Genomic DNA, 15,972 nt, shown 5'->3' with positions numbered 1-15,972 from the left:
AGCATCTAATCACCACTTATTAGCTGACGACAATTTAATTACTGATGATGATTTACTCACCCTAGCTGAAGAAAAAGTTGCTAACCTGAATTTTATCTCCTCAAATTTTCCTGAAGATGAAATCAACATTGAACCAGAAGATCGTCAGAATTTCGTTCCAGAATCAATTCATGGTGAAGAAGTGCCAACCTCCATTTTGGAAGAAGAAGTTATTGAAGCTTCTTCTAGTCGTTCAGATAAATCTTATGAACCCAGTGAAAATGAAACAAGTTCAAGTGAAAATGAAAATGAAGTAGTAGAAGAGCTACAAAATAACACTCCAATGCAAACCCCTTCACGGACACGCAGAAAGAGACGTCATGTAGATCAAAAGGAATGGAAGAAAAATAAAAATAAGATTTTGAGACAAGAAGGAAAGGAATATTTTGGAAAACAAAAGCAAGACCGAGGTCCGACCTATAGGACCGAGATGCAAATGCAGTGGTAAATCAGTAATGAATAATGGGAAATCAGTAATGAAGTGCAATGAGATAACAGAAGATCAAAGAACAGAAATTTTTACAAGATTTTGGAATTTTTTGTGGAACGAAAAACAGTTGTTTCTAAGGACGCTGGTTGAAAAGAAAAGTACTTCAAGAGCTAGGGATCGAAAAAAAGAGAACGAGTCAAGAAGGGAATTTTCCTATATATATTTTCTTCAAACAACATCCAAGATAAGAGTGTGCAAAACAATGTTTTGCAATACTCTTTCAGTTGCACCAAGAACTGTTGCACATTGGTTGATTGAAAAAAATAAATCACAATACACTGCAAATGATTTGGTGGATGATGACCTTAATGATACGCGTGATAATAATTCCTCCCAAATAGTTATTCCTAGAAAAGCGAAAATCGACAAACAAAAAGAAAATTTGTGCAATTTCTTTACAGTTCTTCCAAAACTAGAGTCACATTATTGTCGAAAGAGCACAAAGAAATTATACCTTGAAAGATCTTGGCAAACAAAAATGGAATTATACCGGTTTTATAAGAATGACTGGTGTACAAAAAACGATTCACAACCGCTATCTATTGCAGCATTTAATAACAGTTTCGACGATTTTAATTTAGCACTTTTTTCACCTAAAAAGGACGAATGTGATACGTGTGTGGGTTACAAGACTGGTAATATTGACGAAGCTACCTATCAAGAACATCAGAAGAAAAAGGAGGAGGCACGAAAGGAAAAAGAGGTTGACAAAACAAAAGAAGATGTAAAAGTTTTTTCAATGGATTTGCAATCAGTTCTACTGAGTCCAAAATCTAATGTCAGCGCTCTATATTATAAAACAAAATTAATAGTCCATAATTTTACAATTATGGACATTAAATCCTTGGATGGATATTGTTTCCTCTGGCATGAGGGTCATGCTGGACTAACTGCCAACACATTTGCTACCATCATTTACAAGTTTTTAGAGACTAATATTATACCCCAAAAAAACTCTACTAGTAAAGTCATTTTGTACAGTGATGGTTGCACTGGACAAAACAGAAATGCAATTCTTGCCAATGCACTTTTCAACTTTGCACAAAAGCATGGGATTACAATTGAGCAAAAATTTTTAGAAAAAGGGCATACGAAAATGGAGTGCGATTCAATGCACTCCACAATCGAGCGAAAACTAAAAAACCGAGTCATAAATGTCCCAGCAGACTATGTCAATATTTGTCAAACTGCTCGTATAAATCCGAAACCCTACGTGGTGGAGTACTTGGATCATACATATTTCAAAAACTTTCAAGAAGTTCAATACATTAGTTCCATCCGTCCTGGTAGATCGTCAGGTGATCCTACTGTAACAAACATTAGAGCACTTCAGTATAATGAACACGGAATTCTCTTTAAAATCAGGCATACAGAAGAATGGATGCCTTTGCCTTACAGAATCACGAAAAAAGATAAAAAAATCTGGAATTTAGAAGAGTGGCCGTTAATGTATCCGACTCCAATACCAATTAAATCGGAAAAATTTCAACTCTTAATGGACCTTAAATCGTCAATTCCTAAGGACTTTCATTTTTTTTATGATAACTTACCACATTTGTAAAATGCCTCTTTCTTTTTGTCTTTTGTCTTGTGTTGCCGTCTTTAAATTTTTTTTATACTTAAGTTGCACAATTAATTAGATTATTGCCTATCTCCTGATGCCAACCCATGCTCAGGGAACGCATATTACCTAACTCCCAATTTTTCAAGAATAAAGCCTATTTTTGACAAGAGCAAGTATTTTCTATGTTGTAGCGTTGATTGATAAATACGGAAAGATACGAAAGCCTATGCATTATTTTGTTGTATTTAAAACCTGCCCGTATAGTGGCGCGCCTAGCTTAAATTTGTTGGAACTAGACTTAGAGGGAAGTGTAAAATTCTCCCTACTCAAGGAACTAGCCAAGAACACACGGTTATTTTACGTGGCCCGTATTCAAAATTTTAACGCAGCAGTCACTATCATATTAATCTGTATTATTTTTTTTTATTTTTGTTTCTGCAAAAATGTTGAAAATATAAATTGACTATAGAGTTTTTTTTTCACTAGTCTTGACCTCACAAGTAAATAATTTTCGAGTTATTTGCGAGTGAATATATTCATTTCTCAAAAAATAGTACGTTTTTAGACGGATTTTCGCAAATAACTTAAAAAGGAAGTATTTCACAAAAAAAAAACATTCATAGCAAAAATACAGCTTATCAAAAAGGGAAAAAATATGTTTTATATAAATATGACATATGAAGTCGTAGACCTAGTAAAAGCAGAGTTGTAGCTAATGAAAAGTAGGTTCTTATTATTTGTCAAATTCAAAATTGAATATTTCTACATGAAATAACCAAAAAATTAAGAACTTTTCGGGGAAAACTCATCATAACTTTTTTAAAAAGTTTAAAAACAGCTTTATTTTTTTTTTGAGTTTCTAGTATCAGAAGTAAACAAGTTGCGCATAAAATAAAGTTGATCCCTTTTTTTGTAAAAAAATGCTTTTTCACGCTTTTTTAAAACTATCTTTTACAAAAAAGGACCAACTTTATTTTCAGCGTAACGTGCTTACTTTAATGCTAGAAACTTTTTTAAAAACAAAAACAAAGCTTTTTTTAAACACTTTAAAAAAGTTGCGATGAGTTTTCCCAGAAATGTGCTTTATTTTTTGGTTATTTCACGTTGAAATATTCGATTTGGAATTTGACGAATAAGAACTTACTTTTCATTAGCTACAACTCTGCTTCTACTGAGTATAAAGACTTGATACAGACATTTTTTTAAATTTTTTATAAACTATATTTTTATTGAATACTTTTTTCGGTAAAATACTTACTTATTGTGTTATTTGCGTAAAACCGTCTAAAAACGTGTTTTTTTTTTTGTTAAAAAACGAACATATTCACTCGCAAATAACTCGAAAAGTATTAGCTTAGTGAACAAACTCAATAGAACAAAACTTGCTACAATTTAATCAGTTTATCCACTTGATAGATACTAGATAGTATTAGACTTATTGTTATTATAGCTACCTAGCCTTATACAAAGTGGATTTAGTAATTCCACATCTACATTAGACAACCTAGTGGATATTGAATCTGTAATTCATGGGTCATTTGGATGTGATCAAGTATGTTTGGCTTATGGCTATCTTTTATTATATTTTATAATGCGTGCCATTTGGGGATTAGATGTAAGAATTCTATTAAGTTGGTCAATTCCAGGAAATATAAAATTTATTAGTAATTTCCTATATAGATGAAACTTATTCGAATAGATAACGTTCTTTTAGACTCAAAAATCCAATTAAACGACATTCCTCAATGGTCTACTCGTTGCACTTTTCCTTATTGCCATCAATGACATCGCTAAATCACTTAACCCACTAGTCATTTAGAAATTAGAGAATTGGTCGAACACTACTGGCCTAGAATTTTCTCCCACTAAAACGAAAACAATAATCCTCAGTAAAACTCGAAAGAAGCACATCATACTACCAAAAATCTACCTAAAGAATTTCTTCTTCTTCTTCTTTTTTTATATAGGTAGTACTGCCTGTTTTTCTTCAATGGTGTCTTTCATTCTGCCCCTAAGTTGTCATTCCATCTTTTCCTTGGGCGTCCTATACTTCTTCTGCCTAACGGTGACTTGTCCCTGGCTATTCTTACTATCTTTGATTCAGACATCCTGCTTATGTGTTCATTCCACTCTTCTTTTCTATTCTTTACCCAGGTATTTATATTGTCTACCCCACATATGCATCTGATTTCCTGACTTCTTACCCTATCCCGTATTCCTTTTCCAGCAATCCTTCTTAAGATCTTCATTTCGTTGGTCTCCAGACGTCTTTGTATTTTGCTTGCATCTGGTCTTGTTTCGGCAGTGTAAGTCATAACTGGTCTAATAACTTCAGTCAAATGACTTATATATTCGGTCCTTTGTTTCCACTCTAAGATGTTTGTTTTTCCAAATTGTGTCGTTTAGGCATCCGGCCGTTCTACTGGCTTTAATTATTAGTCTTTAACCTCTTCTTCGATATTATTGTCGGCTGATAGATTAATTCCCAGGTATTTACTTTTATTGTCTAAGTCCAATTTGCATCTTATTGGTTCTTTGGATATTACTAAGCTTTTTGTTTTTTGGGCTGATATTTTCATATTCATTTCTTTTGCGTTAATGTTGAATTCGTGCAGTAATCTTTGTAGGTCGTCTTCGCACTCTGCTACTAACACGGTGTCATCAGCGTAACAGAGTATTTTTATCTCTTTATCGCCTATTTTTTACCCTCTTTTTTTCTTCACTTGTTCTATTATTGCATCCAGCGTTATGTTAAACAGTAGAGGGCTTAGTGAATCTCCTTGCTTGATTCCTGTGTTTGCTTCTATATGGGTTCTGTTATTATTCCATTGACTTTTATTCCTATTTTATTTCGTACTTAAATGTTTTTTATCAGTTTTATAATATCCAGTGGTAAATTTTTTTCATATAGTAGGTGTATCACATCTTTTAATTGTATTCTATCAAACGCTTTCTCTAGGTATATAAAACAGAAAAACCCGCGCTTGTTATATTCTAATGATTTTTCCGCTATTTGTCTTATCACAAAAACTGCATCGTTATGATCTTCCACTTCTAAATCCTTGTTGTTAAACCGATATATTTATGCACGCCATTATTTTCTTCATCAGTATTTTTGTTGTGAGTTTCAGTGTAGTGCTCTACTGGGGTCTGCCCTATCACTTTTCTTAAATAACGCTATCATCTGAGTGGTACTCCATTCTTCTGGAATTCTTCCTGTATTTATTATTTTACTTATCAGGATATTCAGTTCTTTGTGAAGTCTCTCTCCTCCGTATTTTAAAAGTTCATTAGCTATTCAATCTTTCCCTGGTGCTTTTCGATTTTTCATCTGTTTTAAGGCGTTTGTTATATCTTCCTCTTTAATTTCTATTTGCTCATCTGATTCTAATCCTATTTTTTCCAGTTCTTCATGATTAGCTGTTTGATACAGGTTTTCTAGGTAAGTTGTCCATGCATTTGTATCAATATGTTTTACTTCTATCAATTCCTTCATCTCTGCTGTTTGACCTCTTATCATTTTCCACATTTCGTTTTGCATCCCGTATAAGTCGTGCTCCATCTCTTTTGAAAATGCTTACCAATGTTCTGTTTTCTTCCTTCTTACTATTGAGTTTAACTCATTTCAAACTCTTTTATATTCTTCATATGTTTGTCTCGTTCTTTTGAATTTGTATTCTAGCTAGATTTTCTTTTTTTCTTGGCATTTTATTTTTATTTCTTCACAGATCCATGGTGTTCTCCTTTTCTTTCGTATATGTTTACTTATCTTACGTTTTCCAAGTGCGTCCGTTGCTGCCATTTTGATATTATCTCTAATCTTTCTCCAACTTTCTTCTATGTCTTCATCTGGTGTTATGTAGTTTTCGTTCAGTACTTTTTGCAGTCTTTTCTGGTAGAGATCTCGTGTTGACAAGTCTTGTAGCTGTTCTACCTTTATTCTTGTCTCACATTTAATAGAGTCTTTTTTCCTGTTTTTTTTTTGTAGATGTATTCTGATTTTTCCAAGTACTGCACAAAGCTGCACTTAAACATCTTATGTCTAGTACTTGAGAATGATGGATGTTTCTGTTTTTCAATATTTGTATATTCATTTTGTTTCTGTATAATCAATATCGGATCTGTGTGGTCTTGTATTTTTGAATGTATATTTTTGTTGATCTTTGTGTCTGAAGAACGTATTGTTTATTCGAAATTCGTTCTGAGAGCAAAAGTTAATAAGTAGTTCCTAAAGAGTTTACAATAAATTATTCAGAATTGATTAACTTCTTGGGAATAAAACTGGATAATCGTCTATCTTGGTAAGACAATATACACTCACTCCGACAGTCAGTTCAAACGGGCTCAACTTAATGAAAAATATTTCTCATAAACAATGGGATGCCGACTTCCAAACTCTTATGACTGTTCACTGAAAGTTGGGTTTCAACCTGAGATACAAACAATACGCTAAAGTATTACGTTTCGCTTGTTCTCTTGTATGGAATGAAAGCATGGATAATAAAGGCCAGCTCCTAACAAGCTTGAAGTCTTTGAAATGAGGTGCCTGCACCGAATGCTTAAAATATCATGGACATACTTAGGGACATATTGCGAGGAGAACGATATACTTGTCGGCAACTGGAACTCGAAGGAAACATAGAGGGTAAGAGAGGTCTATAAAAAGATGTCATGGCTGGGTAATATTCGCCAAATGATATTAATGAAATTACTCTTAATAGAATAATGTAATCGTGACTATCTAATATCTCACCTGACAATACAGTGCACGGTGGACGCCTACACAGAAATAGAAGTACGCCTTTAAGAAGTAAAGTTAATAATAAATAATTCAATAATTATACTTATATTAGTCACTATTTTCCCCCTAACTCAGAAAATATCGACCGCACGAAAAAACTTGGAAGAAATTGTAGGAAATCGCGATTGCAACAATTTACGAGTCCTTACCATTTTTCTCTCGAAGAGTTTAAAGTGGCCGAGCGGGTTACTAAGTCAATTTCATTTAAGTAAATACGGTTGCAATATCTCCAAACAAAATATACAATCATCAGAAGAGACTGTAATTAACGAAAATAACTACCTAATTTTGTATCGAGATTATGAGGCAAATAAGAAATTTACAATATCTAAAATCACCCAGTGAGTATTTTTCTCGTTAAATAATTTTTTTATTAAATAAATTATATTATTATATATATATTATATAAAATTATTAAATAAACTTTAGAATATTCAATGATTTGTTTCAAGAATTCAAATTAAAAGACAAATTACAACCACAATTATTCTTGCTAATTTAAAAACGAGTTTTTAGAAAGTAATACATAGGTACACTCCAATAATTATTTTAAAGATTGCCATTGTTATCGTTGAATGAGAACTCAAATTTAAATGCATCAAAAGAAATAAATAATTTTTATTATTATCCGTTCGATCCGACCGACCCCAAATTCCGATAACCAAAGCTACCTGAATACGTCTCATCGTTGTCTCAGGTAAATTCAATCTCGTACCTAGAAAGCTGCTAACGCCATCTATTTCTAAAACCACTGGTGTCGTACATAAACGCTCATTTAGCTTCGTATCTTCCAGTAAATTTATCAGTCAACGGTTGTAGCATTAAACAAAATAAAATATTTTGGAAACTTACCTTGTTTTATTATTATTTTCTAATTCTGACAAGTTTTTGCATCTCCTGAATAATTTAAATTTTTGGAGTTAGGCCATTTGCATCTTAAGCCGACGATATAGGTTATTATTATATATGTCCATACTACTCAAAAAATTTGGTTTCGGCCTGAAGGGGGTTGTGTCACCAACAGGATATTTTTTTTCCTTATTTCTCTGAACTATTTATTACATTTATATACTAAGGATTTCCACAGTTTTCACTGCATTCCGTCACTCAGCCGTTCTTTCCGGTTCTTTCTGTTTTGCCAGTCCCCTTCGTGCAGATTTCATTGCTTCGTCCACTTCCTTTCTGAAAGATCTTCGGGGTGTCCCTCTCCTTCTTCATATCGGGCTCCATTCTGTTTATCCAAGGTTTTTTGTCTGCTCTTCTGACATGTCTGTACCAGGTTAATCTCTTCTGTTCTATGTAGCCTTGAAACGAAAAACGACAATAAGTAGACAATCCCAGCTAATTGAAATAATATTCGAAAATAATACTTCAACCAACCAAGATAGCTATCGTTCACCCTAGCTTAGCTCAGTCTCTCAGGGTGTGTGTTCGTCTTGTCCTAATCTTAGATATGAACTCTGAAAATTCAGAATGGAAACAAACAAAACAGTACTTTTAACTAATCATGTTTATTGTTCATAAAGATATAATAAAAATATGACTTATTAAATGCATTAACAAATATATTCAAATTCTTGCCAAAAACTAACAATTTCTGGATTATACTTATGGCTTTTGGTATCTGGTTCAATGGTAACTTCTTGATGTCTATTGGTACTGCTGTTGGTTCTGCAACGGGTTCTGGGGTTGTAGGCGTTTAGGGTCACCAGGCCTACAGGTATTGGTTATTGCAGTCTAGATGAAGTTTATTGTTCCAGATGATTTTGTCCTCATTGTTGTATCGCCGGCGATTGAGGATTCTTGAAGCTCCCAGAGGGATGACTGTGATCTTTATCTCAAAAACTAGAAGAATAATGCGTATAAGTGACAATCAAGAAGTTAAAAAACCAAATTGTACCTTTGCCAAAATAGTATTCAAAAACTAGTAGATGGCAAGGGTAAATTAAATGGAATTTAGATGGGGGGAATAGTTAAAATTTGATTTACACGTGCATATATGAAAATTAGAAAGAAATAGGTATTTAAAACGACCTTGTGCTCGCAGACATGGAAGGTTTGGTATAAAAAATATTAGAAATACTGTTAGATGTATAAATGTAATTAAAATATGATAATATTCTTACCCCGAGAGAGATCTTTGTTGAAATAGAAATGTTTTATTTTTGAAGCTTCTTCGGCTTTTATACCGAAATTAATTTTCCACCACCATACTGAGAATTGAGAGACGAAGTGTCAATGCATTGACAGTGGGACATAGGATGTGGCAGGCATGTTCCGTATTAAAAGACATATATCTACAGAGTAAGGATATACGGGGTACGTTTAGTATGTTCAGTTGATGATTTAAATAAAAAGAGATATAGTAAATATAGAAGATAATAAAAGAGGGCGCCAACGAGTTTTTAACGAAGAAAACTGGTAAAACAAATACAGAAGATAATTATTAATGAAATATTAAAGAAAATAAAGTAAAATAATTATTTAAAAATACAATATCAAAGATGTGACGTTTGCAACGTTACAGTCTATTATATCTGAGTTCATTGCCATTCTTTTCTTAATCTCTATGTTATTTATTCTACCTCTTCTTGTTGCTCTGCAGCTTCTCCTTAGGAATTCCATCTCTGTTGCTCTTATGTTGTTTTTGGTGTTCTTATGTATTATCCAATTTTCACACACAAGTCAGAATATTTCTTGTTATGGTATTATATATTCTTGGTTTTGTTTTTATACTGCTGTTCTTAATGTTGTTCTGAAGCTATCTGATGTTCTGATCCCATAGTACCGGGTTCAATTTTCATATGCAGTCTCTTGTTTGTCCTAATCTATTTTTCTTCTTCAGTTATTCCTTTGTTTGATATTCTTCTTCTGCAGCCTTAAGTAATCAAACTTTGGACATAAGCCTCCCCCAATTCAATCCAGTATTTTCTATTCTCCGCACCTTGTTTCCAGTTGTGTCCTCCAATCTTCTTAATGTCATCAGCCCATCTCATATGTGGCCTTCCTCTGCTTCTCCTTCCTTGTTGAACGACGGTCTCCATTGTTGTATTTCGTGATATAGTTTCGTATTCGTGATTTCGTTTCAGGTATATATAAATGATGCACGAAGTAACGTTAGAAAACTTAACAACGGCTTACCTCAAGGCTCAGTGCTAGCTCCTTTATTGTTTAACCTTTATACGGCAGATATACCTGAAACAAAATCGAGATAATTCGCTTATGCAGACGAACTGGCATTGGCTTCCAAGATAATAGTAAGGGAGAACGAGCTCTGAACGAGGACCTAACTACACTAAGTAAATTCTTTTAAGAACTGGCGCTTACGTCCTAACACAAGCAAAACTGAAACCTGTCTCTTTCACCTGTCGAATCAACTTGCGGGCGATACTCTCAATGTAACTCTAAATGATGCAGCTGTCAAACATAACAACAACCCCAAATATCTAGGCGTCACACTTGATAGAACACTCACCTTCAAAAGCCATCTTACAAACGCAGCCGGTAAACTGAGAACAAGAAACAATATAATAACAAAACTTGCTGGAACAACTTGGGGTGCCTCTGCAGATACTCTTCGGACCTCTGCTCTAGCTTTGGTTTTTTCAGTGGCACAATATTGTGCACCAGTATGGCTAAATAGTGCACATACAAACAAAATCGATGTCCAACTTAATCAAACCATGAGAATAATCACTGGAACAATAAAATCAACCCCAGTGAGATGGCTGCTTACTTTGAGCAATATTGCTCCACCAGATCTACGTCGTACAGCAGCATTAGTGAGAGAGTACCAGAAAATTGTAGCCAACATACAATTACCAATCTATCAAGACATACCAGACATATCAAAAGAGCACCAGCGACTGAGGTCTAGAAATCCTCCAATCAGATCTGCCCGATCTATTGGTGTGATTCGTATCCTCGATGTATATCGAGGTGATTCCTATGATATACAAAGGCAATGGTCCACAAGATGGATGCCAACAATAGCAGCAGACTATATCCACCCCAACCCAGGGTTTCATCGGATCGGGTTTGCCCCGGTCCACCTGGGCGAGGCTTAATCGAATACGTACCGGACATGGTAAATGTGCTGATTCTATGTTCAAATGGGATCGTGCAGAAAGTCCACAGTGCGATTGTGGATCACCTAGACAGACCATAAGTCATTGTGTTTCAGATTGCCTAAATCGTGCCTACCGTGGAAATCTCCAGGACTTTGTGGAATGCTCTCCAGAAGCAATTGAATGGCTATGTAAATTGGACAATAATATTTAGATTCATTCATTATATTTTAGTGTTTGAATAATATTATATTTGTGTATTTATCGTACTGTGAAAGTCCATACGCTAAATAAATAAATATTTCGTGATTCTGTCTTTTATCCTTCAGTCAAGCATTGTGTCCTGCGAAGCTCCATTTTAATTTGGGACACTATGATATTAAACCTAAATACCTAACCTTCGTCTATTTCCAGTTGTTTTATTTCTGTATTCTTCGTTGTTAGGTACCTATTTAGTTTTCTTCAGGTTTATTTCCATTCCATTCTTGGTATTGTAACAAAATAATTATTGACCTACCCTCGTATACCAGCTCCCGTCTCCGGACAGACAGAACACTATCGATGTTTCGAGATACGCCGATGCAGCGACGATGACGTGCAAGCGGTCACATGGACATAGCTGGAGATATATAGATATTTGTGGAATATCTGTATCGCATATATAAATAGGACATATTTGTAAATAGAGTTAGTCTTAAGCTAAAGTTTGTAAAGTAAACTTGTATAAATATAAATAAAGTCGTATATAAATTACGAACCGCTAGTTTTATTGTAATTAGAAGTAATTACACTAATCACGCTACAGTATATTCATGTTCCAGTTTTCTTATCATAAGTTGAGGTCATCTTCGTCTTTTGCGATCACTATTTGGTCCTCAGCAAAATTTAGGCTATATAGGTATGTATGAAAACTGCAGAAAATATGAAAATTAAGTTGAGAAAAAAATTAATTTTAAAATAAAACGGTTCCACAAGCTATGCGCAAATCGCTTACCTGAAAATTGGCGTTCTTTAGGACTTGGTAAACTATGCAGACCCAAGTGTGATTACTCAATTCATCACTGCTTCCATGAAATTCTAGCACTCGCGGACGGCGCCGTCAGTTGCATGAAAAGCGAAAAAATTTGGAATTCGGAAATTCTTTCGTTGAAGGCGTTAAGCGAAGTCGAAGAGTCGTACATTGTCCTAAAGGTACTCAACGGAGCATGTTCATTTGTATACGATTCACAAAGCGAATTTTGCACTCGTGGATTAGTAAAATTGACATTGAGCATTTATTTAAATTAGAACACACACAAGGTTATTCTGCATGATTTTTACAGGGGGGCCAAAGCAACTAAATATAATTATTAAATTATCAAAACTTATTCTACCCGAAAATAAATAAATATTAGAATGATAGTCAATATAAAATAAATAAATAAGGATTCCCGAACAAGGTATTCATTTGTTACTGGTATGCCCATTCCTTTGTACTTTATTTTCCATGGTTTCAGGTTTTTTCCAGGAATATAATGAATAGGGTAGGGAATATGGATCAGCCTTGTAGCAATTGATTTTAAATTTAAATTTTAATACTGTGTTATTTAATGTTAATTAGGTGCCAGATTTGTCCCAAATATGGAAACCGTAAACGATGGCATAACATCTCTAAAAATGGTGTCGAGATCCGATAACAACAAAACTCCTACTTCTCCTTTTATATATGTTTGGGATCAGGAAGAAGTTGAAAACGATTCGGGCTCTTTTCAAGAGGAGGAATTATTAAGTTGTCACGGTGATGGCTGTTCAAGAACGACATTAATTGTTAAGTTGAAAGGGGACTTAGATGTCATGATTAGTCCATTGCTGTTGGAAACACTGCAAAAGTGAGTATTTCAAATTGTAAAAGATCATCTTTTTCAGGATGTCTCATAATGTGACCGAAGTATTCGCTCCGTGCGTGACCATGGTGGGGGTGCATGAAACGAGGCCAGCGTGAGTAGCGGCGAAATACGACAATTTTGGCGATTCTTTATAATGCCAGTGTCATTATTTGTATAACAGTTTTTATGTAAATAAATGTTGCGTAACTATTTAGTTGTGCTAGTAATAGCCAAAAAAGTAAACGTATAGATATAAAGTATGTATAGATCTCCAATAATGACAAATAAATTAGAGAAATAATTAAAACTAGGAGGAATAAACTTCACAAGACATATTTACACCAAATAATGTCGCTTTAAAAATTACCAGATTCATCGTCTTTTTTGGTTGACCATGTCGACGGTAATCCAGTAATCAGTATCGGACAACTTATAAGACTAATAACAATTCGCTGAAGAGTTCTAAAAACATGTTTTTTATATAAATTCAGACTAAAAATCTAAAAATTAAAGAAATAACTCAGAAAACACAACAAATCGCCGATATAGTTAATTAGCCTAAGGAATTTAAAAGTCAAAATTTCATAATAGTGTCAAAATTTTCATAATTTAGTGGAGTAAACTTGCCTGCGGTTAGACCAATTACAAACAAGCATTACAGCGCGGTAAATTTGAATTGCCCCTCCTTGTTTAAAAACGAGGATAGATTTTTCCCTTTTTGTTATTGTTGTTATTTTTTGTATCGTTAAAAAACTACTTATTAATAATATTAATATGTAACTTCACAATATCCTTTGTCATTGCGTTGTTTGTCATAAATTTAATTCGTCATGGTTCCGAGGCAGTGCCGGTTCTGTGAGCCAAAAATATGTATTCCTCCAGGCAGGGGGCTAACCTAACCTCCTTTTTTATCCGGGCTTGGGACCGGGAACATGACACTGAGTTGTTCAATACAACCAATATCATGCAGGCAGAGTTACATTAACAGGCAGACAGTTTATAAAACTTGCATCAGACCTGTTATGACCTATGGCATTGAATCAAGAGAAGACACCAATAAAAGCAAGAGCATGCTACGAACAGCCGAAATGAAGACACTAAGAGCAATAGCACGGAAGACAAGAAGAGATAGAATACGAAACAACATTATCAGGGAACAATGTGGCGTGCAAGATGTAGTCAAATGGGGCAGGCAAAGACGAAGAGAATGGTTCAGTCATGTAAAAAGAATGGAGGAGCACAGACTACCAAGAATTGCTCTAGAAGGAAAACCAGCAGGCAAGCGTCCACCGGGGAGACCACCAAAAATATGGAGAGATAGCTGGCAGTCTACCTCTCAAGAAATACTTCAACGTCGGAATTAACAGATCTACAACAAGTATAAGAAGAAAAAGAAGAACTTCACAATATGTATTTATCATATGCTTAACTTCAAATTGTAGTCGCCAAAAATGTCAAGTAACGACGTTAGGTGTCGCGTTAGTCATGCACAGAGCGAATAGACCGAAGAAGAAGATGGAGTATATTTAGATGCTTTGTAATAAAAAAAAATTATTTTCAGATTTATTGATGCTCTTACACCAACTGTAGCGAATTTACATCCCCTAACTGTCATAAACCATCTACATACTTCATGTATAGGACAAGTCGAATCAGCAAATATCCTAAAAACAACCGACAATGTTGCCAAGTTATGCCAACCTCCTAGCGAAGACGGTAAAGTTAAAGCTCTTAATGTGTATGAAGAAACTGTTAAAACACAGTTGCAAGCTGCAATCTTTTTACCAAAAGTAAGTAACATTCATATACATTGATAGTTGTTCTAAATTGTTTATTTTAGGTTAATGTTACATTACTACAAGTATCGATTGTTGAAGAGATTATATCATTTTCGGCACTGGATAATATTAAAGATTTAACATGTGTCTCATTGTTCTCAGTTTGTTTTGATAATATCAACGTGAAGTTACATTGTGACAAACAAGTAAGTATATAATTTTAAATTCACCAGATTGCTTGCATTGTAACAGTCAAACTACCACGTGGGCTCCCAACGTGGGGCAATGTGTTACGTTCAAATTACCACAGAAAGTTAGGAAGTTAATTTATATCAATAAAACTTCAACTAACTGCGACAACTGATTTTAAGGCTTCGCCTAGCTCAGTCACTAGGTGTAAGTTCGTCTTATCTTAATCGAAAAAGTGGACAATGAGTTTTGGAATGGGCAAATAAAATGTAAAATTAACTATTCATATTTATTTAGCATAAAAACTAAGGCAGCCGCAGTTTTTAGTTGTTTTTGTAAATTTATCCTGGTTGTAGTTGCGTCGTCAAAGATGTTTTCAAAAGGTTCAGGAAGCCCCTCCCGAAAAAAGGGGTCAAAAAGTAATAGTAGTCCAAAAAAATAGAAGATATAAATCAATTTTGCAAAGACACATTATTTTAATTAGACACAAGACCTTAAAAAACAGTCCCTACCACTTAGATTGAGACCGACATGACAGAACGGGAGATTTTTATAAGAAAAATACTAAAAAAAACAGAAAGTTAAGAAATGGATAAAATCAATAAAAATTGTAACACAATAATTTATAACGTTACAACATGACTGTGTGGATGAATATAAAGTGGATTGAACTTTCTTTAGATAGGTCCAGCTAAAACAAGTGAATGAATCCAAAAAATGTATTGTTTTTTATTTTGAATGGATAATGATAACAGTTTGGTGAATATTAACATTTTGTTTTTATATCGTAGGCTAAGGAAGTACTCCAGAAATTTTTAAGACCGGCCGTTGTACGTAGCGGCAGCAAAAAGGGAGCGAACAGAGCAAAGATTTTGCTTGGATTCCAAACTAATACTAACTCTGACGTCATTCAATGCGATCCTGTTTTTATCGAAAGTTGTGAGAAGCAACAGCAACAATTAGTCATCAGTCTAAACGTTGGAAAAATGCATGCTCAATTAAGAAGACTGAGGAATGAAAGTTCTTTGTTAGATGACGCTGTTATTACTGCAATACCAACTTATAAATCTAAAGTACTCTTTACCCCGACAAAAGTTAGATCGCTTTATAGAGGCATGGAATATTATCTGCAATCGCCGGATACTGAGAGCCACGTAAGTTATTACTAACTGTTTTTCC

At 34.2% G+C, this 15,972-nt stretch overlaps 1 protein-coding gene across 10 annotated transcripts in view; it reads left to right on the top strand.

Moving 5' to 3' along the window:
- The window catches only part of LOC114332935 (transmembrane protein KIAA1109 homolog), a 168,874-nt gene that overhangs the window by 41,252 nt on the left and 111,650 nt on the right, over positions 1 to 15,972 (top strand). For all 10 annotated transcript variants that reach the window (XM_028282734.2, XM_028282733.2, XM_028282737.2 and 7 more), the window contains exons 21-24: positions 12,562 to 12,829; positions 14,388 to 14,616; positions 14,667 to 14,810; positions 15,585 to 15,947. In XM_028282734.2, the coding sequence (XP_028138535.2) occupies positions 12,562 to 12,829; positions 14,388 to 14,616; positions 14,667 to 14,810; positions 15,585 to 15,947 (1,004 nt within the window). The remainder of the gene's footprint in view (positions 1 to 12,561; positions 12,830 to 14,387; positions 14,617 to 14,666; positions 14,811 to 15,584; positions 15,948 to 15,972) is intronic.

This window comes from Diabrotica virgifera, chromosome 2 (genome assembly GCF_917563875.1).
Source record: "Diabrotica virgifera virgifera chromosome 2, PGI_DIABVI_V3a".
Classification (NCBI taxonomy): domain Eukaryota; kingdom Metazoa; phylum Arthropoda; class Insecta; order Coleoptera; family Chrysomelidae; genus Diabrotica; species Diabrotica virgifera.
This window is presented reverse-complemented; position numbering and strand designations above follow the sequence as displayed.